This window comes from Nannospalax galili, unplaced genomic scaffold, assembly GCF_000622305.1.
Source record: "Nannospalax galili isolate Female #2095 unplaced genomic scaffold, S.galili_v1.0 scaffold634, whole genome shotgun sequence".
In the NCBI taxonomy this organism is placed as follows: domain Eukaryota; kingdom Metazoa; phylum Chordata; class Mammalia; order Rodentia; family Spalacidae; genus Nannospalax; species Nannospalax galili.
In genome coordinates this window covers 1,843,703-1,867,450 of record NW_008336853.1, presented here as the reverse complement: position 1 = coordinate 1,867,450, position 23,748 = coordinate 1,843,703, and the positions used below count along the sequence as shown (strand labels likewise).

At 51.6% G+C, this 23,748-nt stretch overlaps 1 protein-coding gene across 2 annotated transcripts in view; it reads left to right on the top strand.

Moving 5' to 3' along the window:
• Tmem104 (transmembrane protein 104) overlaps window positions 1–23,748 on the top strand; it is a 64,292-nt gene that overhangs the window by 36,096 nt on the left and 4,448 nt on the right. For both annotated transcript variants that reach the window (XM_008831451.3, XM_029562716.1), the window contains exon 9: window positions 8,442–8,535. In XM_008831451.3, coding sequence (XP_008829673.1) covers window positions 8,442–8,535 — 94 coding nt within the window. The remainder of the gene's footprint in view (window positions 1–8,441; window positions 8,536–23,748) is intronic.

Genomic DNA, 23,748 nt, shown 5'->3' with positions numbered 1-23,748 from the left:
CCCTGGGGGAGTCTCAGAAAACCCAGAGCTTGGGGGAGGCTCTGGGCAGAAATAGTGGGCAGCACCCTCCCTGCCAGTAGCACACCTCAGAATCCAGCTGTGGAACCATCTCCCAGTCGGAAGCTTAACCACCAGGGATGTTGCCTACACTGTTTTGGGCCTTGCCCTGATTCTGGAGGCTGGAGCTGGTGATGTGACAGTGGAGTCGGCTGCTTGAACCACAGCTTTGTTCTGGGCAGACACAGGCTCGCTTTGGTGGGTAAAGGTGCTTACCACACAAGCCTGGCAACATGAGTTCAATCCACAGAGCTCACGTAAAGGTGGATGGAGAGAACTGACTCCACATAATTGTCCTCTGACCTCTACACGTGTTATGGCACATGTGACCCCACACACAATAAATAATACTTTTTAAAAAGGGAAGCAGAAAGTTTGAAAGGGGGACCTGGGAGTGCTTTCTAAGTGACTGACACTCAAAGGTGATTTTGTGGTCACTGTTCAGAGATAACAAGAGCAAACACAAGGACTGCCTTCCACTTGCCTCTGGTGGGCATCCTGTGGGCCATGTCATGGAGGCAGTGGTGTGCCCCAGGGGTCTTTAGGTAATGCCTTATAGTCTTGAACTTCTCTTAGTGTCCTTTTCCCTTCTCAGAGCTGATGTGAAAGAATCAAGGCCCTGTTTGCGCAGCTTCCCAGGCCCCCTGGCCTCCCAGAGTACACTGTCCCCAGCTCCGTGCGGGAGGCTCTCAGCCCCTTCAGGCCACCTCCTCACCCACAGCAGACTGGACTTACACCCTGGTAGGGAGGGAGCGCAGGTTCTGGGCTTATAGCAGTTAGTGCTAGTCACATGTAGGGGCTACTTGGGAGCCCTAGCAGCCAGGTCCCTGGGGCCAATATCTAAAAAAAGTAGCTTCCCTCTCTTGGCTTCCCCCAGAATCATCTCAGGTTCCACAGGATCAGAAAGGAATGACATTTCCACCAACACCTTAGAAGCTACTCTGGTATCCACACATAGCCAGTCTGTGTCTGTGCCAGGCAGGTTCCTAGCGTCCTTCTGCACCCAGAGGCACAGGCCCTCTAGACCAGTTCCTGGTGGTGTTGGATTCCTGTGAATGGCTTGGGTTTGGGGGTGTTTATTTTTCTCTCTTCTGCAGCTCAGGATCCCTCCTGGAGTTTTTACCTCTCAGCCCATCATTGTCTCTTCTTAGACCGCAGCAGCCTCCGGTGAGCTGCAGGTGCTTCGCCTCTCCACTGTCTGATCCAGAGAAGACCAGATGATGTGACAGTGGACAGGGTTTGCTGTCACAGGGTATGATTAAGAGTAAGATTTATGGAGTTGACTCCTGGTACTCAAGGAGCACACACCAGTTTGGGATAACCTGGGTATCAGTGGTCCCTCATTGTCTTCCATCATCGCCTGTATCCAGTTCTCAGTCCGTTCTGCACACATCTCCTGGGTACCTTCTAGGTGCAGGGGAGGGGAGGGCTGAATAGAACCAGAGACACCTCTGTCAAACTGTGTATTCTGCTAAGCGTTGGGCAGACACTAGTTACTGCTAGAGTGAGTCAGCGCACTAAAGAGGCACCCTAGCTTCCACCAGTCCTCATTTCTCTTTGTATACCATGGAAATGAGACTTGAAGATCTGTGGAGGAAAGCTTGGCAGCGTGTCCCGTCATATTGTGTTCATGTCTGAAGCCTGGCACACTCTCCTGGCACAGGTTCCCTAGCTCAGACCACCACTGTGCTAACCTTTAGCAGGGTCCTTGTGCATCTTCTGTCCCAGGGTAGGTCACTTCTGAAACCCAACAGTTTCCTCTATGTGGTATGATGGCTCTCATCCTAGAATTTTGGCAAATAAGCCATGGCAGCAGTTCCTTGCGTTTGCCGCACATACTCAGTTTCTAATGCAACACCTGGGCGCTGTCTACACGGTGACTGATCCCTCCTGTTTGACTAGAAGTACTTGAACTCTCATAGAGTGTTTGAACAGTGTTGAGCTAGTGTAGGCAATGGACATCAAATAAAGTTAGAATGGTGGTGGGGTAGCATGTGTACCTGTGTCCCAGCCATTCAAGAAGCCAAAGCCGGAGGATCTGTGAGCCCCGGAGTGACATCAGGACCCCATCTCAAGAAACCAAAAAGAATAGCGCTGATGTAACATTCTTTGCATGGAGGTTTTACTGGTGCTACAGTCCTGTACCTGGGATGTTCGGAGCGTAGATGGGCTGGGGTATAGGAACATGGTGTGGGCTGAGGCCTGTTTGAGTCAGGTGACCAGGGCTTATGCCTGTTGAATGTGTCTTCTGTATACATATAATGTGCTTCGAGAAGTTCAGTAACTCATTAGAGCTCAGTTAACAAGGCCATATGAACACTGTCCCTGTGGTCTGACCTCTGGTCCCTCTGGTCCCACACTACCTCAGAGCTCACCTTCCCATTGTAGATAAATCTATAAAAGTTGTAATCAAGTTAGGCATATAGAATCTCCCAAATTCAAATGCTCACAGCCACTTGACAAATAAAAATAGAATCCTTGAGCCCTTTTTTCTAAATTTCAAGGGCATATTACAAGTTCAATTAGAGACAGGTTCATGAAGAGTTGCTATTAACCCCAATTAGCTTTTAACCTCCAGCACTCAACAAGAACAGCCCTGCAGGCTGGGCATGCCTTCCTTTCTCATTTGAAATACCCTCCAGGATCAGTCCAGACAGCTCAGCTGTGCAGTTGACGTGTGACCATCTCCTCTTGAACCCACTCCTCTAGGCCTCAGAAGCTCTAAGCCTGCCTTCAGCACCTATAGATTATAAGTGTTTAGGAGAGGCCTAACATTCAACCCTCCAACACTAGTGCCTTATAAGTGGTGCCTTTATCACCCACACTAAATTAACAGGGAAAACTAAGTTCCCACCCAGCTCTGGGGGAAGAAGGCACATAGTAAAGCTGTTGACCTTTTATGCTGAGACCCCCAGGAACCAACAGGTAGAGTAGAAAAAGTCCTGAATCTTTGGGAAGTCCATCCTGCTCTTCTGTGGCTACTAAAGGCAAATAGAAAAAGGCTTACTTTACAACGAATATTACAGGGCTCTAGATGGCCCAGCAGTTAAGAGCGCTGACTGTCTTGCAGAGGACCCAGGTTTGATTCCCAGCACCCACCTGGTGACTAACAACCATCTGTAACTCCAGTTCCAGGGGATCTGACACCCTCTTCTGACTTCTACAAGCATTACATATACATGGTGTGCTTGCCTACATGCAGGCAAAACACTCATACACATAAAATAAAAATAAACCCCAAATCTTTTTTTCACATTTTTTTTCTGTCCATAGTTTTGGCTTGTACTGAAACAGGGGGAAAGAGGGTACCCTAGAGGGTTCTTAGTCTCATGCATAAAAGAATTGAAAAATGGATCCAAAGGGCAGAAAGCGGACAGACATACAGAGGCCTATGTGGCTGTGGCTGGTCAGAAGTTCTATGGAGTTTATTATGTGTATGAGTGTATTGCCTGCATGGAGGTAGGTGTACCCATGTTGTGCAGTGTCCTCAGAGGTCAGAAGAGGACGTCACATCCCTTGGAACTGGAGTTTGGGACAGTTGTTAGCCGCCATGTGGGTGCTGGGAATCGAACCCATGCTGGGGATGCAAAATCAGTCTATGTAGAAGGAGCAGCTCTGTTCCCTGCAGGACTGAGATCATGTGCTGCCTGTGTGGTGTGTGTGGTGATTCAGTCACGAGCCTCAGGCAGGCCTGAAGTAACTGCAGAGGAAGCGGACACTGTTTGAAGGCGGGGCCAGAGAGGGTGATGAGGGAGATGCTCTGTCAGCAGGAGGGTCAGGAGGGCAAAGGCATGAGGATGAGACTTAGCTTGATGGGGGATGGGAGGAATTAGAGAAAGCAGCCTCCTGTGAGATGGATGTAGTGAGCTCCGTGTGTGTGAAAGCTGGGCTGTGTTGGGAGATCTCTGTACTCTGCAGCTTGCTTCCTCTCCCACTGATCCTCTCTAGTCCCTTTGTCTGCTCATCAGTAAGATGAGGGTTATCACTACCTGCTCCACGATGACTTTACAGATGAGTCTAAAAATGAAGTGAAACTGTATGTGCTTTGCAGATGCGAAGGGGCCTGTGGCATTGAGCAGTGATGTGTTCACAGGGCAACTTTGACTTTAGCAGGACCAGGACAGTGAAAAGTGCCAACAGCAAGGGGCTGAGAGTGGCCGACAGAGTCTACCCAGGCAGTAGGACCTGAGATTTCACATCTTATGGGGGAGTTCATTTGGGTCTGACACCAAATAATGTGTTTTCATTTTGTTTCTCTGGCCAGAAAGATTTGGGCACAGGAAACGTAGGTGTCGAGTTGCTTTAGTTTTGTGCTCCAGTGTTGACTGGCATTCCTCTGTTTTCACCTGCTAAACGGAAGACAGCACGCCTTGCCTACCTCAGGCCCGTTATGTATCAGACAGGACTGAGCTGAGCTGGAGCCCTTCTTCAGTGAGTGTACTGTGTTAATGGAGTCAGGCCAGAGAAGACACATTTGGTGATGAACCCAGCTCGGCCTCAGCAGATCCAAGCCCAGACCTCTTGATTTAAAGATCCACGTGTAAACAGCACAGAATTTGTTTCTTCCCGCTTAGATCTGGCAACTGAGGCAGACCACTCCCAGAGTAGAATAGAGGCCACGCTTGGAAGCTGAAGCCCCACCAGTTCCAGACCTTGACAAAGCCACATGTTATCCAGGGCGTCTCCGAGCCCACCCATTGTGAGGCTACCAGGTGCCTGCCCTAGGTCTTTCAGTCCCAGGTCTGAAGAGTGGGTGTCCTCCAGTTTCCAGGGGTCAGAGGGCTCTATTCCCCGCTCTGTCCTTGGGGCCTGCCTCTGGCAGAGGTTGCAGTCCAGCTCTTACATTGGTGCACATGCTAGGTGCAGCTTTGATAGGCAGGCACCGTCTGGAGCCTTGCTCAGCCATAGCACGGACTTCTGGCCTTGGAGAGAATTGTACTTTAGAGCCATCCATTTTGGGGACTTATTTCCACAGAAACCTAGTACAGCCAGCAAGGAAGGGGTATGAGACGGCTGGATGCCTTGGTACCTGAGCAGCTGAAGTAGAGAGCAGGTTTCATCTGACTGGGGGACATAGGAGGGCAGGCAGCTGTAAAGTGGTAGACTCTAGACCTTTCTAAAAGGGCAGTAGCCAAGTGCTGCCTACAGTGCCTTGGGAACATGAGCTGCCTCTTGTTCATCAAGACTCCAGCAAGGCTGCCGTGGGGCCTTTGTTGTGCAGCAAAACTCACTGACCCAGAAAACAAGAGGGATTTGAATGGCCCTGTTTGCCAGCTCCTGGCCTGTCTTGGACTTTATTCCTAGGAACCAGCCTGAAGATTTCATTAGAAGTCAAAGAGTTGCTCCTTCTTTTTTCTTCTTCCTTTTTTAAAGAAACACCAGGCTGCGACTGGTGTCCCTGCCTTCCATAATGACTGGGGTGACAAGAGTCCTTGAGCAGAGACTGAGTTTTAACTGATCAATGGCATTTGGGGGTTGGAAAATTTGCTCCAGAGCCAGCTAATTTATAATGTCATATGGGCCAGACTGGAAGACCCAGGAGGATAGGCTGTCTGTCTCTTGACTTTCTGTCTCGTCTTTTTGTAAGAGGAAAAGAGAATATACCGTACCACATTGGCTGGTGATTGCTCCAGCCCTGCTAGACCCCCGGGAGACTGGGGCTGGTCCTTTTTACCCAAACTACTCCCTTCCCACCTCCATACCTGTCTTTGGTCTTCTGTCACTCCGGATGCCCACTCCTGCAGTTGCTGAGTTCTGGCTCAAGCTAATTTGCAAAGGACACCTGTTCCTTAATTAGCCCCGGCTCCAGGTCTGCTGCTTCATCTGGGCTCCCACTGCTTCCTGAGCTTGCACCCCATACAAGAGCTGCTGTTTGACAGTCTGTGCATGCTGCCTGCAACCCAGTGGGCCCAGAACTTCCTCAGCAGTGACAATGGTCTGTTTCTGAGTATAGGAAACAGCCCCTTCCCAACCACCATCCAGCCATGGGTGTCACGACTAGAGCTCAACCTTCTAAAAGAGCCCTTCCACCACCAGATCCCACTGAGGCCAGACCTTGTGTCCCCAGGACTGGGTATGGAATACGAAGTGGACGGGCCCTCATTCAGACCCTCTGTCCCCCAGCTGGACTCTCACACGTACTTTTCTCCATCTTTCGGAGGTATATGTGCTTGGTCTCTTCACACAGGGACCCTCAGCACCTATGATTCTACCCATAGGATTTTACAAACCAAGATCTCCTGTGTCCTGGGATTATCACAGATGTGCACTGAGAATGAGGAAGGAGGTGGATGAGGCCCCTGAACAAGGGCACATCTGGAAGGCAGACCCCAGGCATTGGTGGCAGCAGGGTTCTTGCTCTCCTACCCCACCCTGTTCATGTAGTCTAACCTAAAAGCTTGTCCTCGTGCTCTGGATGACATCTGACCTCACACCCCAAGATTTTTGGCTCCCACAAACTGGACACCATGTTTGCAGCTGGAGGCATCACAGGTCAGAGGTGAATCACCCAAACCCCTGAGCACACTGAGAACCTAGTTTCCAGTAGGCCAGAGTCATTTGGAAGCAGAGGGCAAATGGCTTTGTATTTATTCTTCCACCTGCCACCCCCTTCTCCTTCCTTCAAAAGAAATTCACCAGTGGAAAGTTTCCCTGAAGTGGTAATTTTCCTAAATGACTTACTGATGGTGCTGCATACAGACGGGCTCAGCCAGAGGGGGTGACTGCGTGGATTAGTTACTATAGCCCAACTTTGCTGCCTGGGCTAGACAGACATCTGCCCTTGCCTTTGCAGTGTCCCTTCCTCTGCCTTCCACTGTCACCTCAGCTTGACCAAACACTTCTGCATCCCCCTTCTCCTGAACAGAAGCAGGGCTGGTTCTAAGGCCCCCAATAGAAAGCCCTTCTTTCCAGAAATCTCCAGGTCCTGGTGACTGCCAGGACGCCTTCACCCACCCCAGCTAATTAGAGCCTTTCCCTTAGGCGGGACTTGAGTCCTGTCATCCATTCTCACAGTGATAACAGACTTGGATAAGAGGTCACAGCTTCCCCCACTTCCTGCTCTCCTTGTGGAGGGGGTGGAACGGGTTCACGCACACACACATGCGCACCCGCACCCTCCCCCCACTTCTGCGGAGCTCCCTCCTGCATGTCACAGGGACTGTTCCCTGGGCTTGGCAGATGTGGTGGAGCCACCAGCTCACAGGGTCAGAGCCCAAGCCCCCCAGGGTAGGCCCCTCTCCCAGGTTCTTTGGGCTCCTCGGGTGTCCAGCCTGCTGCATCTCTGGTGAGTGTCATTAGCATCAACGTGATGAAATGGCAGTGTAAATGTTAATAAGGTCTGATGCTTCCCTAGCTTCCAAGTGGCAGATTGAAAATGGTACCATCTAAACTCGAATGAGCAGCTTTTAATTGCTCTGCTTCCTGAGCAGCCAATTTGGTGTGGAAAACCCACCCCCTTCCACTCTTGACACACCACCATATTCACCCCGGTTGCTTTTGATAAGAGGATCTGTGTGCCCCACAGACCAGCTATCTAAGGCAGTGTTTAATTTATTTTTAAGTTAAGCATTTTCCCCTGTTCTCCAAAGAAAAGGGAACTAAGGGAGCCAGTACCACAGGCACCCACCTCTCTGAGCAGTTTACCTCCCACCCCTGATTTCTTCACCCCCAGGTTTTCTGTATAGATGAGGATGACCGTAACCTCCTGATCCTCCTGCCTCCACCTCCTGAGTGTTGGGTTAAAGGTGTGCACCACCATGCCTGTTTTATGCAGTGCTGGGGATCAAACCCAGGGTCCTGTGCATGCTAGGCAAGCACTCTGCCAGGTCTTCTGGGTGTGTCACCTTTCTTGTCAATCCAGGGTATTTCTGAGTAAGTCGCTCTGGCGGCCCTGCCTCTTGTTCTCCAGGCTTCCCTTCCTTGGAAGCTGAAACTGTGGCTGAAAGATTGCATCCTGATTAATGTTTTTCTCTGAGCTCTTCTAATGGGGTATCCTCTCTGCTGTCTGCCTGTCAGAGCCTGTGTCCCCTGTTCCCTCTGTCCTTTCTTGCCAGTGATGGTGAAAGCCTGCCTGTCTGGTGTTCCTTCTGGGTCATTTCACAGCTGTTTGGTCCCTGATCCACACTCCCAGAAGCACAGTACTGGGCCCGAGTCTTCCCTATCAGTGCCTGCTGAAGTCAACAGGGTGGAGTGGGTAGAGTTCCTAGGTGGTATTTATCCTTGGTGATGCTCATGGACCCCAGGGAGCCTCTGCCAGTGAGTGCCAGCATACATCTGGGTTAGGATGGGGTCTGAGCTCTGTGTACAGGCTGCTGTCCCCTCACAGACTGCCTGCCTTGCGTGTCCACCATTCATACTTACCTTCTCATTGTTTTCATCCCCAGGCCATCTTCACCCTCCTCCTGGGACCTTTCACCTTCTTCGATGTCCAAAAGACTAAGTATCTGCAGATCTTGACCTCTCTGATGAGATGGATTGGTGAGTCTGAGAAATATACCGATTGTGCACCCTCCACCACTGCCCAGAGGCCAGGCACACTCCCATCTGGGATGTGGAAGTGGCTTCCATTCAGTTGGCCAGCCTTAGTCCTCTGACCTTTCCAGAGGGTGAGCCTTTTACTGCTGGGGAAATTTAGTACCAAAAAGATGAGTGACTTTTTCCAGGTCACATTGAGCAGGTAGAACTGGGCTAGGACCTAGCCTGCTAATTCTGGGTCCAGCCTCCTTCACATGACCATGCTAGGTCAGGCTGCGCCCCCTGGAAGGGACAGGAACAGTATTATTCTGCCTTCTCTGGAGTGTACTTTGTGGCACAACCATAAAATCCAGTGGGCTGTGGCAGCAGCCACTCTCAGCCTCAGAGTCCTGGACCACCAGGGTATGAAAAGACACACACCGTGTACTCTAGCTTCGAACTAACTTATGCTTGCTGGGTGACAACACTGATGTCCTCCAGTAGATGGTGGGGGTCTCTTCCCTGCTAAACTGGGTTGACAGTGAAGAGCAAGTCACTTCCACCCCACCATCCTGCCAGCCACCTCAGGAAAGGGGCCAGCTACTGATGCACCTGAACTGACAGCAGGAAGGGGCAGGGATGCTGGTGCCCGTGTGCCCCAGCCATCTGTTCTGTACTTGTTTTACTCAGTATAAAAGCAAAAAAGAGGACTGGGGATGGAACTTAGTAGAGGGCTTGTCTAGAATGCATGAAGCCCTGGGTTTGGTCTCCAACACCAAATAAAACCAGATGTGATGGCACACACCTGTAATCTCAGCACTCGGGAGGTAGAGGCAGGAAGTGCAAAACGAGAAGGTTCAATGTCATTTTCAGCTATACAGTGAGTTCAAGGCCAGCCTGGGCTACATAAGAGCCTGTCTCAAAAAAAAAACAAACCACACACACACACACAAGGGGCTGGGGAGATGGCTCAGGGAATAAAATGCTTACTAGTAAACGCAGTCTCAACTTGGGGAGGCAGACAAGCAGATCCTTGGAGTTTGCTGACCAGCCAGCAGTGAACCCGTGAGCTCCAGGTTCAGTGAGAGTCCCTGTCTCAAAAATAAGGTGGGAACCAGCTGAGGAAGACACCGGCCTCTGGCCTCCATACTTGAACACACACACTAAATGAATAAATAAAAGTGGAAGGGCTGAGAGTGCAGCTGGGGTAGAGCATCTGCCTAGTGTGTATAATAGGCATAGAGCCTTGGGTTTGACATCCAGTACCACGAAGGGAAAAAAGAGGCTGTTGCTCTTCTCATAGAGGGGCCTGGGCCAGCGAGTGTCCAGCCTCTAGGAACTCCCCATCCCCTGAGTTGAGTTCCTTCTTCCTGACTACCCCTTCCTTCCCGCATCAGGACTACGGGTGCGGGTTGTTCCTGATTCCATGCTATGACCCCGAAGTAGATGATGATCGTGCTGAGGACTGTTCCAGAAGTTCTAGCTTTTCCAAGCTTGTGGTTCCTTTAGCTCAGTGCAGGGAGCCCCGGGAGTCTTCCTCAGTGCGAAGGGGTTGTCCTCTCAGATTCCCTGGCCTGCCTCTGCCAGAGCAGGCTCTGCGGCATGGGGCTGGGGCCTCCCCAACCCAAGAGCTCAGGATGGACTGGGCTCTGGCTCTGCTGAGAGGATGTAGATGTAGTTGTATGTCCGTGCTGTCTTTGCCAATAATTTGGTCCTTGCAGTGAGCTGACCTGGCCAGTCTGTACCTTCATCTGTCCTTGTACGGAAATGAAAGCAGGACCCAAATCAGTTAGAAGGTGTTTATGAGGTCCCAACCGGAGCATGACCTCTGGGGTGTGAGTGGACAGGTCTCTGTCATGGAGGAACACATCTTTCCCTATCTGGCCATCTCAAGGGAGCAGGAAGACACCTATCCTACCCAGCAGGGCAGAATTCCTGGTCTGCCCCACCCACGGGCCTAGTTATAGATTTACCAACAGGGTACTGTTTCCCATAGTTATCCTCAGGGTCATACTGTAGGGCCCTGTGTTAGCACAAGGGCCAACATCAGTCCCCCACTCTTATTTCTTGACTTTCATGACGTGTGAGAGCTCCACTTTTCTTAGAGAGCAGTATTCTCCCTCCACACCTCCCCAGCCTAACCCCATTGCCCAGCGCCTTTCATCCCTGCCTGACCCCATTGCCCAGCGCCTTTCAGCCTGCAGCAGGATCAGCAAGTCTGGCCCCTGCCCTTCTGGTGCTTGCCTGTCCTTGACCTCAGCTGAGCTGCTCATTTCTTTCTATGGCTGGGATGACATTAGCAGGTGTTGGGGCTGGGAGAGAGTGTTTTGGCCAGCATGATGGATTCCTGTCAGCCGACAAGGCGACACCTGCTCCAGTAACGATAGCTAACAACGTACCTGCTTGGAGCACAGCAAATTCCTTTCTGGGTCTGGCATGCAAGGTATCGAGTTAGAGGGAAGCTTGAACCCACTGTACTGGCGCACATTTGTAGTCCCAGCACTTGGAGGTAGAGGCAGGCGAATCAGGAGTTCAAAGTCAGCTTGAACTACAGGAAACCCTGTCTCAAAAAACCAAAGAAGGAAAAGAAAAAAAGGGGTGGGGGGTAGGAACCGGGGCTTGGGAAAAAGAAAGGAAGAGGTTAACAGCAAGTAGATGTCTCAGAATTAGCAGAATTGGGTCAGAGTTGGAGTTGAGCTTCTGGTGCCAATAAGCTCAAGATCTTGGAAAGCCACTGCCAACCAGCCTCTGCTTCCTTTCCATTCTAGCCCTAGAATCTGACCAGACACCTAGGTGTGCTATGGCAATGACTCAGCAGGAAAAAGCACTTGCCATCTGAGCCTGATGACCTAAGTTCAGAACCCACATACAAGCCAGACACAGTATCGCAGGCATCTGTCATCCCAGCTCTCACGGGGAGGTGGGAGGCAGAGACAGGACAGTCTCCTGAAACTCCAGGCTACCACGTGCCACAGTGAACAAAAGAGAGTGTCTCAAAACAAGTAGATGGCAAGGACCAGCACCCAAGGTCAGCCTCTGATGGTCACTCACATGAATAAGGAGAGAGAGAGAGATTAAGAAAGAAGAAAGTTCAAGGCTGGCCTTAGGTATATAGTAAGACCGTATTGGAGGTGCCATCTAACCTCTTTCCTCCTACCAGACAGAAGAGCCCCTCCACCATCCCCACCTGGCTTCAGGGCCAGGTAACAGTGGCCCTGGGAGGCTCCCTGGGCCTCGTGGGAGCCTGAGTAGAGAACAGCTTCTGAAGGTCATCTTAGCAACACTACTGACAAGACACATTGTCTCTGCACCGTGTGCCTCTCTTCTCCCTTGGATCTGAGAGATAATCAAATGTCAGGAAGCCCTGGGCGAACTGCTGTGGGTGACTGAGGCACAAGGCAGTCGTTTTTCTCCATGAGAGGCTCAGACCTCTGGGCTTAAAAAGCAGGCCTCCCTCCTGGTGACAGAGCCGCCCAATAAAAGGAAAACTGCCATTAAGTAAACTAGACTGTAGTGAGCCAGGGTTCAGCTCCCAGCTGGGTGGGGGATCATCCCTGTGTGGTTTCTTCTCAGCTAGGAGCAGGCTTTTTCCTCCTCTTAACCCCAGGTCTTGCTCTAAGGAGGGGAGCTAGGAAGTGGAACTCCTGGAATTCCCCAGAGACCTCCATATCCAAGTCTGCCTGCCGACTCAAACCCTGGCCTGCACTAAGGATGTCTCTCCTCTGGGCCAAGCTCACCCCAGTTTTTCTAGGACACCCTACAGGCAGTGATCTCAGAAATCCCATTTGTCCTCACAAACCTCTGCCAAGTTGTCATTCTGCCTCTGAAAAGCAGCTGTGCTGCCCATCCCCCACAGGACCCTCCTATCCTCCTTCCCACCCTCCTCCTCCTTCCCACCCTCCTCCTCCCTCCTTCCCACCCTCCTCCTGACACACACTCTTTCTCTCCCCTCTCCCCAGATGAGGGCCATGCTTTTTCAAGAGCCAAGCAGGGAGCTGAGGGTGGTAATGAACTGGCTGGGGTTCCAGGAAGACAAAGGGGGAGAATGAGCACCAGAGGGACCGGAAAATCACGAATAAATGTTCTGAGCTGGAAACTTTCTCAGGCTTAATTAGGAATTTGTTCTGCCATCTGTTGAGATGAGGCCAAGGTCGATCACAAGCCCCCAGAGCTATGCCTAGGAGCCTCAGGTCTGTTCCTTAGAGGATTTTTGCTCTGCCCTTCCCCACTTCTTAGCCCCTAAGGCTCCTTGTGCTTCCCGATGGAATTTGAAGGGTTAAATGGCCTTTGCAAGTAGCCAGTTGTCCAGGGACAGTGTCAGAATACAGGTGACACATGCCGAGGTGGATTCAGGATTCGCCCCAGGCTGATCAATTTGAAATGCCTGTTTGCTATCTCCAGTGGGGAAGACCTCGCTGCCAGTGCCTTGGTCTCCGAGTTCAGATCAGCCCACACGAGCCTGTGTACAGGGATTTGGCTTGTCACACCTCACCTTCTTGGCTCATTCCTTTTTATGTGGGTGTCATTTCCCACAGTACACAGATGAACCAAGCGCCCCCCTCCTCACTGAGGGCTGTGAGGATATGAGGCTTGTCACACCTCACCTTCTTGGCTCATTCCTTTTTATGTGGGTGTCATCTCCCACAGTACACAGATGAACCAAGCACCCCCCTCCTCACTGAGGGCTGTGAGGATATGGTGAGATCAAGTGGAAGGCACTTAGTAGCACCGTGCCCCATACCTGTTCAGCACTCAGACGTGAGTGTCACTCTCAGTGCCATTACAGCCAGCTGTCCCATCCTGAGAGTAGCCTCAGAATAAACTTCCCTTGAGGTCAGGCTACGAGGTCAGGGCCATCACCTCAGCCATGTCTAGAAAGAACTGTGATGCTGGTTGTCCACAAATGGATCTATACCATCCCCTCTCCCCACACCCTGCCCTGCACCCCAGCCTCCACCCCTACCAACTTCTGGGAAGCTCAGCCTAAGAAAAGTGAACAGACTCATCCATGTTATTGAGGTGTGGGGGGTGCTCTTTAGTTCTAGCTTTCTGAGAGTCCGCCTAGGTGCCATCCTTCATTCCTACAGGCCCAGCAGTCAAGGCAGACCTGTTGATGGCTCCCACCCTAGATACCCAGCTGGCTGCCACATGGGAGTTCTCAGGCATTGGTCCCTCAATCCCATTACCTGCTTCCCCCAGCAGACGCCTCCCACTTGGGAACACCAACAGCTGGCTCAACTCTGGGTGCCCCATTTGGTATTTTTTAAAAACATGATTCTTTCTAACAAAGGCTGCTCTGGAGCACCACCGCCCTCTTCTAGGCTGGCTGTCGGGGACCCACGGGGCTCCCTCCCCTCTGCTTGTGTATTCAGAACAGACACCTCATGCTCTCCGTCTCCATTTTCCCCCTAAAGTGGGTCAGGCACTGTCCTCCCCGGGCATCCATAAAGGAGCTGGGGCTTTGCTGCCTTAGGAAGTTGCTCAGCCTTGCTCTTCCCACCCCACCCCCAACAAGTGCCCCAGATTTGTTTTCAAAGCCAGCAGAAGGAGTGTGACTAGGCAGTGGTGGCAGGCAAGGCTGGAGGTCCCCAAGAAGAGACCTTCCCCTGAGAACAGGAGGGTTTTCTAGTTTACACCTGTCCCCAGGTCTGTGATTGGCCCCAGTGGAGAGTCTCCCCATGGGAGTGTTTTGATCTGTCACCCAGCCAGGAGTCTTATAAGGCTTGGGCCATCTGTCCACTGCTGCCAAGTGGCGTTTGAACTCTTACTGCTGCTCAACTAGTGTTCCTCAGAAGTCTGGGAATGGCCTTGTCTCACAAAATGAAGATGCATGGCCCATCTCCTATCCCTCTCCCCTAGCCAGCCCTTGTGGTAGCCCTGGTCTGCTCCACTATCTGTCCACCCCGTTGCCCACTAGCCTCTGGGCCACTCTCCAAGGCTCTCTGGGGCTGCTCAGGACCCAGTTTTCACTTGTTCCACAACTAGTAGAGGGCTCTTCGCATATGATTCGTTTAGTCTTCATTTATTCTGAGTTTTTCTGGATGTTCTCTCTACAAATGCCAAGATGGGTGTGTAGAGAGGAACTTGGGGTTTCTGTCTGCAAGCCATTAGGGTAAAATGGACACTTTAGTAACCTTTGCTAGAGAAGAGCCAGCCAGGGGCTGGCAGTTGCACACTCTGCCAGCATCTGTCAAGACCAGCCAGAGGGGTGGCACCAAGTGATGAGGCCATCTTTTCCAGCCTCTTCTCTCCTCAGCAGCTCCAGTTGTTGGTAACTCAGATCTGCATGTGGCCAAGACACCAAACAATACGTACTATTCCACTCAGGAGATTGGTGGAACAGCTGCCTGGACACTCACCAGGCAAGGGGAAAGTACAGTGGTCCGTGATCGGAGGGTCTTGATGCAGCAGTGGGCCTAGGTGTGGCCTCTATCCAGGACTGGGCCCCACGGCCTTGTAGCTCTCCCGCAGCTACAAGCCACAGCAGCCCTGTGGCTCCAGAACTTAAATTACCTCATTTCGGGGGACGAAACACCCTGGCCCTGGTGCCTGTCACCTCCCCTCATCTCCTCACTCTCCTTCTTGGTCCCTCTGCAGTAGCTACTCTGGAGTAAAGGCCAAGCTGCTGTCAAGGAAGGGTGACAAGTGCCTCAAGTTTTATGTTTCAATCTCCAGGAAGGAGATTAGCTGGCTGGCAGCACAGGCTCCCAGCTCTGCCTTCCCCACGGTCACAAACAACTGCCCTGACAGCTCCGGAATGACAAACGGAGACTTTGTCTCCCAGGCGCCACCTGTGTGCGCTGAGGCAGGGAAGCTGAAGGATGACAAGGCCGGAACTCTCGGTTTTGTGCTGAGGACTTGGTGCCTGCCCCGTATCCTCTGCCTCAAGTAGAGAGGGAAGGAAGGACTTGTTCCATGTCCCTCTGGGAAAAGCTCATAGCCAGAGTAGAACTGAGTCCTAGAAAGTGGTCAGAGATGGGTCTTCCAGGAAGGTCAGGGGCCTGCCCAGCAAGGAAGGAGCCAGGGTAGCTTAAATTCTCTCCTTTCAGCAGAAACCAACATGTTTGGAATGAGTTGTTACAGGCAAGGTCAGTATAGGCAGCAGCTCACACAGCCCTGGGCAAGGGGGCGTCGTCTGATCCAGAATCCCAGAGTACATATTGGGGAACTCTCATTTCCCAGAGGAAACTCCTCCCAAGCTTTTCATGGCCTCTCAGGACATGTGCAAGAGACCCATGGCCCCTGCTCAGGTACAAGAGTGACAGCCAGGAAAGATGGACCAATCAGACATCAAAGACTCTGTACAGATAGTAAATACACACTGGAATCACCACCGTGGGGAACTCTTGGCCTTGTGTAGCTTTAACCACACTAGATGGGCAAGAGGAGGAGCCAAGGATCTATTTCATAGAATAGGTGTGAGTGAGCTACCTGTCCTAGGTCTTCTCACCATTTGGCCCCCCTGACCTCCAGAGCCCCAAAGATTAGCTGGTATCAGTGCCAGGAGTTCAGGCAAGCCTAGACTTCCTGGGAAGGTAGAGTCCATGGTGTGATCCTGGTCCCCTCCTCAGAGCGTAGGAAGAAGCCCACCAGGACTCAGGAGTGACACCTTAGCATAGAAAGTAAAGTTCTATGTTGATAAAGACACAGCTGTGTTTCGGAGTGACTGATGTGGGCCAGGCTCTGCCCATGCATAGTCGTCACTGCTATACAAGCACCTTTCTTCTGCTCAGCACTAACCTGCCCCCCTCCCAGCATCTCCATTTTCTTTTTTTTTTTAAATATATTTTATTTATTTTTATTTTATGTGTATGCGTGTATTGCCTGCATGTAGATAAGTGCATCCATGTCGTGCAATGCCCAAGGAAAACAAGCTGGATCCCCTGGAACTGGCGTTATGGACAGTTGTTAGCTGCCATATGGGGGCTGGGATTCGAACCTGGTTCTTCTGCAAGAACAGTGTTCTTAACCACTGAGCCATCTCTCTAGCCCCTTTATTTTTTATTGTTATTGTGTATGTGTATTATAGGGAACAGGGCATGTGCCATGGTGCATGTGTGGAGGTCAGAGGACAACGTTTTAGAATTGGATCTCTCCCACCACTTTAACCTGGGTTCTGGGGATCAAACTCTGGTCGCAGTCTTGTGCAGCAAACACCTTACCCACTGAACCATCTTGCCGCCACCACCCACCCTGTATCTTTCAAAGGCAGTATGATGATGAAGGACAAAGTTACAGCCAGGTCTTCCCCCAGGCCCAGCTGGAGTGCCAGGGCCCAAGCCTCTGATGCGTATGCAGTGGCCATTTGTTATCATTAGCCTGGCATGTTGATTCTCTGCTTGGAGAAGACAGTGCTGTCCTTCTGACAGCCTGTTGATGGATGGCCACCTCGAAGGATGGCTGCCTCCTCATATGTCCTGAGGTGGAGCCAGAGCCATGAACAGGACTCAGGAGAGAACGCTGATCAGAACTAGAGTTAAGGGGCAGCTTTCTCCAGGAAGCAGCCAAGGAAAAGCACACTGTGACTGGCTTACGAGAAGGACCTGGGGCCATGATTCTTGGACAAAGTTTGTTGGATTCACCCTTGGCTCTGAGAATCACGGCTCCAAGTATTTGTGTACAACTTGGGCACCCAGGGCAGAAGGGCTGTGGCATGCGGCTGGCCTTAATGAACATATGTCCCCCTCATCCACCACAGCCATATTCCTTGTCCTTTGTAGACCCTGAACAGCATTGTGTTCCAGCTTCACCATTTATCAAAGTGAAGTTTGAGGCCAGCCAAAACTACATAGTAAGACCCTGTCTCAAAAAACCCTCTAGCTTGGTGGTCTAGGTCCCATGCCATTTCCTGAGCCCCCTAGACCCAGCCAATTCCTCCCCTCTGCAAAGCACCCTGACTCTCACAACCAAGGGAACTCGGAGCCTGATTAACCCCTCCTCATGGTACTGGAGATTGAATTCTGGGCCTCGCACATGCCAGACAACCAGACTACTCTCCCAACCAGCTACATCCTCAGCCCCTCCTTCAGCTTTTCAAAGGCAATATCATACCCCCATCCCAGATTTTCAGTGTCCCCATGCAAATCAGAATAGATGACAGAGGCTTAGAGTTAGGAAACGCAATTCTTCTTGTACTTAAACTTTTCATCTGAGGTTAGGGACAGGAGGCAGAAATCTTTCAAATTCCCATTAGGTCAGTGCATCAAAGGTATACACTCAGAATACCTGATCACGGTCAGCTTCCACTGCCCCATAGTAGTATACTCCATCCATCTGAAGACTTTTTAATTTTTGGATAGCTATATTTAAAAATATACTCATTTGCACCTGGAAAAATGGTTCGGTAGTTAAGAGCACTTCCTGCTCTTCCAGAGAACCTGCATTCAGTTTCCAGTGCCGGTGCTGAGCAACTCACAACCACCTGTAACTCCCACTCCAGGGGATTCAGCGTCCTCTTTGGGCTTCCACAGGCATCTACACACATGTGGCATAACACTCACATAGACAAACACACGTGACTAAAAATAAAAATATACTCGATTTCAAAATACTGATTAAGCATATTAAAGTACCTTTCAGCGTGTAATCAGTATGAAGAAATTAGAGTGCTGGGCACAGACGTAGACATCTGTAATCGCAGCACTTGAGAGATGGAGCCAAGATGGTCAGGAGTTCAAGGTCATCCTTAGCTATATAGTGAGTTGGAGGCCAACCTGGGCTACATGAGACCCTGTCTCAAAAAACTGAAATAGCCAGGTGTGGTGACGGAGGCCTTTAATCTCAGCACTCAGAAGGCAGAGGCAGGATCTCTCTGAGTTTGAGGCCAGCCAAAATTACATAGTGAGACACTTCACTTCTGCCTTTCCACAGTCTTTGGACCGTCTCTTACACTTCAGTGCCCTTGGATACTGAGATGCTTAGCAGCCATGCGTGGCCTTCTGTGGCTCCTGTAGTGGTGGACCACACAGCAGTGGGTGTCTCGATGCTTTTCTGCAGGAGCTCAGTGGTATTGTTACATTTATTTATGTGTTTAGTGTGTGTGTGTGTGTGCGCGCGCACATGTACTATGTATGGCATGCATGTGGAAGTCATAGAACAACTTGTGGGCACTGGTTCTCTACTTCCACTATATCTGTCCCAAGGATCAAACTCAGGTCAGCAGTCTTGGCCACAAGTGCCTTTACCCACTGAGCCATCTTGCCAGCCCAAGCTGGTAGAGAGACATGGACAGCATTCAGAAGTCTCCCATGCAGAGCTAGTCACAGGGAAGAGCAAAACGGTAAAGCCACTCAGAGGGCCTCCATATTCTATCACAGTCCTACTGTCCCAGAGGAAGGGAGTGAGAGAGCCCTGACCCAAGTGTGCGAGCTTCAGTGGTACCTAGGCAGGTGGCCTGACTCATGCTAAGCCCACGGTTCTGCTAAGAAGGCAAAGTCCTGCCAGGCTTCACACCACACTGAGCAGCAGGGAGCTCTGCACCACGGCTCAGAGACCAAGGTGATGTCACCCAGGTCACTTGCCACACTGCCTCAGAGGACCCAGGAGGAGCCCTCCCTTCCCACACCCAGTGCAAGCTAGCATTATGTGGCTGCCACAGGCTATGTTTTCAGTGCGTGAAGAGCAGAACTGGCTTCTGACAACTCTCATTTCCATCCCTTAGAGAACTAAGAGAGGAGAACTGAGTGTGTGCTTAAGAAAAAACAAAACGGGTTTCCTGTGTCCTCACAATCAACATGAGACATCTGTGATGTTCCTACAGTGAGCATCCAAGCTTCAGGCCCCAGCTTCATGAAGACCCCTGCTTACTCCTCAACTGGCCCCAAGTTTGTGACTTCTATATAGTCTTTGCCCTTTTGTGGCTTCCAGTGGCCAGTAAAACTCTGCTCACCCCATCCCCACAGGGGTGGGTCCCAGGAAGGTTGGGGCTGCTCAGGAAGGTAGAGATTTGGGAGAGGTGTTTATGCTCAGCCTCTTCTATCAGTGTCGCTCTGTCTTTGTCTGGCATCCAGGAGGGTGTGACTTGCTCTTTCTCTTTCTCGATGTCAAGGAGAGGCTCTGAGGTCAGACAGACTGACAACATTGGGTCAGACAGCTCCCACAAGGACTCCCACAAGGAGGAAGGCCATCCAGGTGCGGCAGGAAGGCCCAGTGTCACTGAGTGTCACTCTTTCCCTAACCTCCCCAAACAGGGAAGGGAAAGGTGCCTTCTCTCCAAGCTGGCCACTCAAGGCTCAGAAGCTGCCCCTGTTTTTGTCTCAGCTCCTGAGATAGTGTCTTCTGTACCTGCCTTCTCCCTCTGAGTTAGAAGGGGTGGGGAAGGAGCAGGCTGAGCCTCAAGGTGAATCAATATGGCGACGCCAGCTTGTAGAACTCAGATCAACTGTCAGATGTCTGCCTGCAAGCAGCGCACAGCTTCAGATGGAGTCAGGGACCGGCAGCTGGCTCCTCATCACCTTGCAACGAGCCCCTCCTCTCCTCAACCAAGAACAGGTGTAGCAGCCACAGCTCTGGGGAATAGAGAAGCCAGAGAGGTCTTCACAGGTCTTTCTGGCACCTGGCTACCTCCCTGTGACCCAAGGCTCCTGCCCTTGAACTTGGACTGTTCTCACCACATGGTTAGCATCACCTACCCTGCTACTAAGGTAGCCAGCCAGTTCTTTCTTTTGTTGCGATTGGCTTTGATCTCTTCCACCTGTTGGTCCCCTGGACACTGGACTTAAAGACAAGTCCTGTATCTGTCTTGTGTACTATCCCCAAGTGACCAAAATAGTGCCCATAGTCAGAGGACATTCAGTGAATCTGTTGAGTAAATGAGTGGTCAAGGCTGTGCCTCGGCTTATACGAGACCAGCCCAGTTGTTTATACATATAAGAAAAGTCTCCTGTCCCCCTTGTCACTCTGCAGCTGGGCCTGCCCAGGCCCCACAGTCCCCGCGTGACCTGGTATCAGGCCCTCACCATTTCCCTTCTGAGTCCTCCCTGGCTCCTCACTGTTTTTCTTCTCACCCCTTGGAGTGTGATTTCCAGTGTGGAAAGCAGACGCATGCAGACATGGATTCTCTGAGCCTGGCCTGAGATAGCTGGGGCGGAGACTGAGCCACCCAGCCCTGCCACCTGGCCTCCACTCAAGGGCAGTCCCCTGCACCTTTGATGGGGACACCCTGGGTGTCTGGGGATTACTCGCTCTCTCACCTTCCTGTCCATCTGTGCCTCCTATGCAGCTGGAGGTGAACAGCAAGTGTAAGCCGGTGTGGCACAGCAGCCAAGTTCCCCACCACACCTCCTGGCACTGTCTGTCGCTCACGGCCTGTCATCCTATTTCACCTTGATTTATGAGGAGACCTAATGAGTTTTTGGAGCAGCTGTCTCCCCAGGGATGGGCGATCAATCTAGGAGATAGCTGTTGAGCTCTGTTCTTCCAGCACCCAGAGAAGGTAGGGAGGAGCCAGGGACAAAGAGGTGTGGTCCTAGGAGAGTGGAGCATAGTCTGTGCCCTGGTCTTGGGCCCCCTGCAGGTCGAAGCCCCCAGCCCTCCCACCCAGGGTTATCTTCATGCAGGCTTCTTTTGAACTTGTCTCTCTGTTCCCAGGGGACAGTGCTGCCTGAGTGTCCTTGAGGTGATGGAGAATCAAATGGCATTCATCTGGTGGACTTGGCTGGACCTAGCCTCAGTTCTCTGTGCAAGTCCTCTTCCTAAAGGAGGCAGGTCCCCATCTGTGGCAGACCAGGGTGTTCTTTGGGTACATACCTGTAGAACTGCCTTCTTCCACTGATGTAAAGATGTGTCCCTTTACTGTGCTTACTGGACCTGGTGCACAGTAGGCTTTTGGGAGGTGACTTGTCTATGCTTGGACATGGGTGCTATATTTGCCTTTCCCAGAGCCAGTGACATTCCTGCGCTGCCCCTCACAGCTGGGGTCACTATTGACAAATAGTGTAACGTGACTAATGGAGGGGGGAACACAGATGAGCCTGGCCTTTCAGGAGCTGTCATGCCACAAAGTGGCCCTCAAGGGCAGGTTTAGTTCAGGAATGGAGGGGGGAACACAGATGAGCCTGGCCTTTCAGGAGCTGTCATGCCACGTGGCCCTCAAGGGCAGGTTTAGTTCAGGGAAATAGACTGTGTGTGTGTGTATGTGTGTGTGTGTGTGTGTGTGTGTGTGTGTGTCACTAGAGATTACACATAGGCCCGGGTGTGTGTGTATGTGTGTGTGTGTGTGTGTGTGTGTGTGTGTGTCACTAGGGATTGAACATAGGCCCTGGTACACAAGAGGGCAAGTATTCTATCACTGGAGTATGCCCCACCCCTCTTTTTTACTTTTAGATTGAGACATAATCTCCTAAATTCCCCAGACCAGCCTTAAACTTATTGTATAGCCCAGGCACTGACCTTGAAATTGAGATCCTCCTGCCTCAGCCTCCTGAGTAGCTGGGAGTCTAGGCCTGCACCATTAGGCCCAGCCAGGAAGTAGAGTTTTTGATGAAGTTCACAAGAACCAGGTGGATGAAAAACTAGTTATGGCCAGAAGATTGTGAACATGACTTATCACCCACAGCCAAGGCTTTAGAGGCCATTCTGAAGGTTCTCGAAGTCCGTACATTCTCACTGGCATAAAGATGCAGCCCCCTGAGGTATATATTACAGAGGGTGAAAGGTTATAAAGTGAATGTCATCACTTTGTGAACCTACTTCTTACTTTGGGTTGGCCCACAGCCAAGATGGTCCACCTAGTCTCCCTGAACAAACAAGCTGGTTTCTGTCCCCAGCTCATGGGTACATGAGGCTGGGGAACAGAGAAGCCCTGGTCAGCATCTGAGGCCAATCCCAGCAGTGCAGAGCTCACATCTCAATAGCCAGCTTCCTCCTGCCCTTTTGCCCACTCGCAAGGCCTGAGGCTAAGGTCATATGACAAACAGCTGGAGGATTTCTCCACTGGCTGCCTTCCAAATTCATGCTGGCTGTGACCAAGGCCTGGAGCAGGGCCAGGTCACAGGTGGCGCCCTAAACAGTGGTGGGAACCCCAAACGGTGGTGGCAGAGCATGGTTTGAATCTTCCTTGCGGCAGCTGCCCCTTGTGTGACTCAGTGCCCTCTCTGCAGTGACACAGCTACCTGCTACAGCCTCCTGAATAATTGGCTACCAGGCACCCAAGTCACGGTCCATCAGCTGTACTGTTCTGAGACTCATGCCCTTCCTAGCACATACGGCACCACTTCCAGACAGCAGGCTGCCCTATATCCTGCCCGATATACCTCCTGCAGGGTGGTCCTTTAACACCTGCGGGATGACCCAGGCTCCTGGGGTCCTGGGCTGAAGCTCAGAGAGGAATTAGGCTGCACTTCCCCTTGACTAGCCAGTGCTGGGAAGATTTGTGATGCGCCAAGCAGCAGGAGTGGTGGGACCTAGCAGCTGTGAGAGGTGGAAACAAATCATCTTCTTTATTGGCAGTTTTCACAGGCCTGTTATGAGCTCCCTCCTCCCTGCCTATCCCCCGCCATGTCAAGCAGCTCTGATTAAAAGTAGTAGATGAGAATTCTGTCCCACTCCCAGTGTCATCTGGGAAGACACTGCCCTGGCTTCCTGTGAGTCCCAGCAGAATGACCTCTCCCAAAAACCAGGGAGTGAACTGCTGAAGGCCCACAGACAGGAGCATGCCGGTCTCTTCTGACCCACTGCTCACCAAGGAGCATCATGTGTCCCAGGGGCTGGGACACAGGCTACAGTTACTGCTAGATCTGTTCTGTCCAGAAGCAGTAGGGGTTTATAGATTCAGAGTGGAGATGGGGACTCAGTGATCTCTGTATTGAGTGGTTAGCAGTGCCAGTTCTGGATAATGTCAATGGCAGATACCAGAAGCCACAGGGACCCAGAAAGATCTAGATATGCTGTCTTCTCAGATGGCAGGAGCACTTGTCCGTTGGTTGTATTCTAGAAGCCTGCAGTCTGTGGCTGCTCTACTCAGCGTCTTCAGGGACTCGAGTTCTAGAGGCCAGGCTGCTGAGCCAGCCTCCAGGTGGTGGGCCTGAAAGGGGCCTGCTGAACAAGGTTGAGCAGGAGGCTAGTCTCCGTCCACAGTGGAAGCCTGATTGCTGCAAACAGTGCAGGCCCCCTTCTGCAGCAAATTCCCTTCCCCCTTCTGTGCCACCAAGCGCAGAGTAGCCATATGCCATTTGCCTCCAGTCTTGGTGCCGGCAGCTCAGAACTGTCCTGGCTCCAGCATTGCTCCCTGGTACTCTT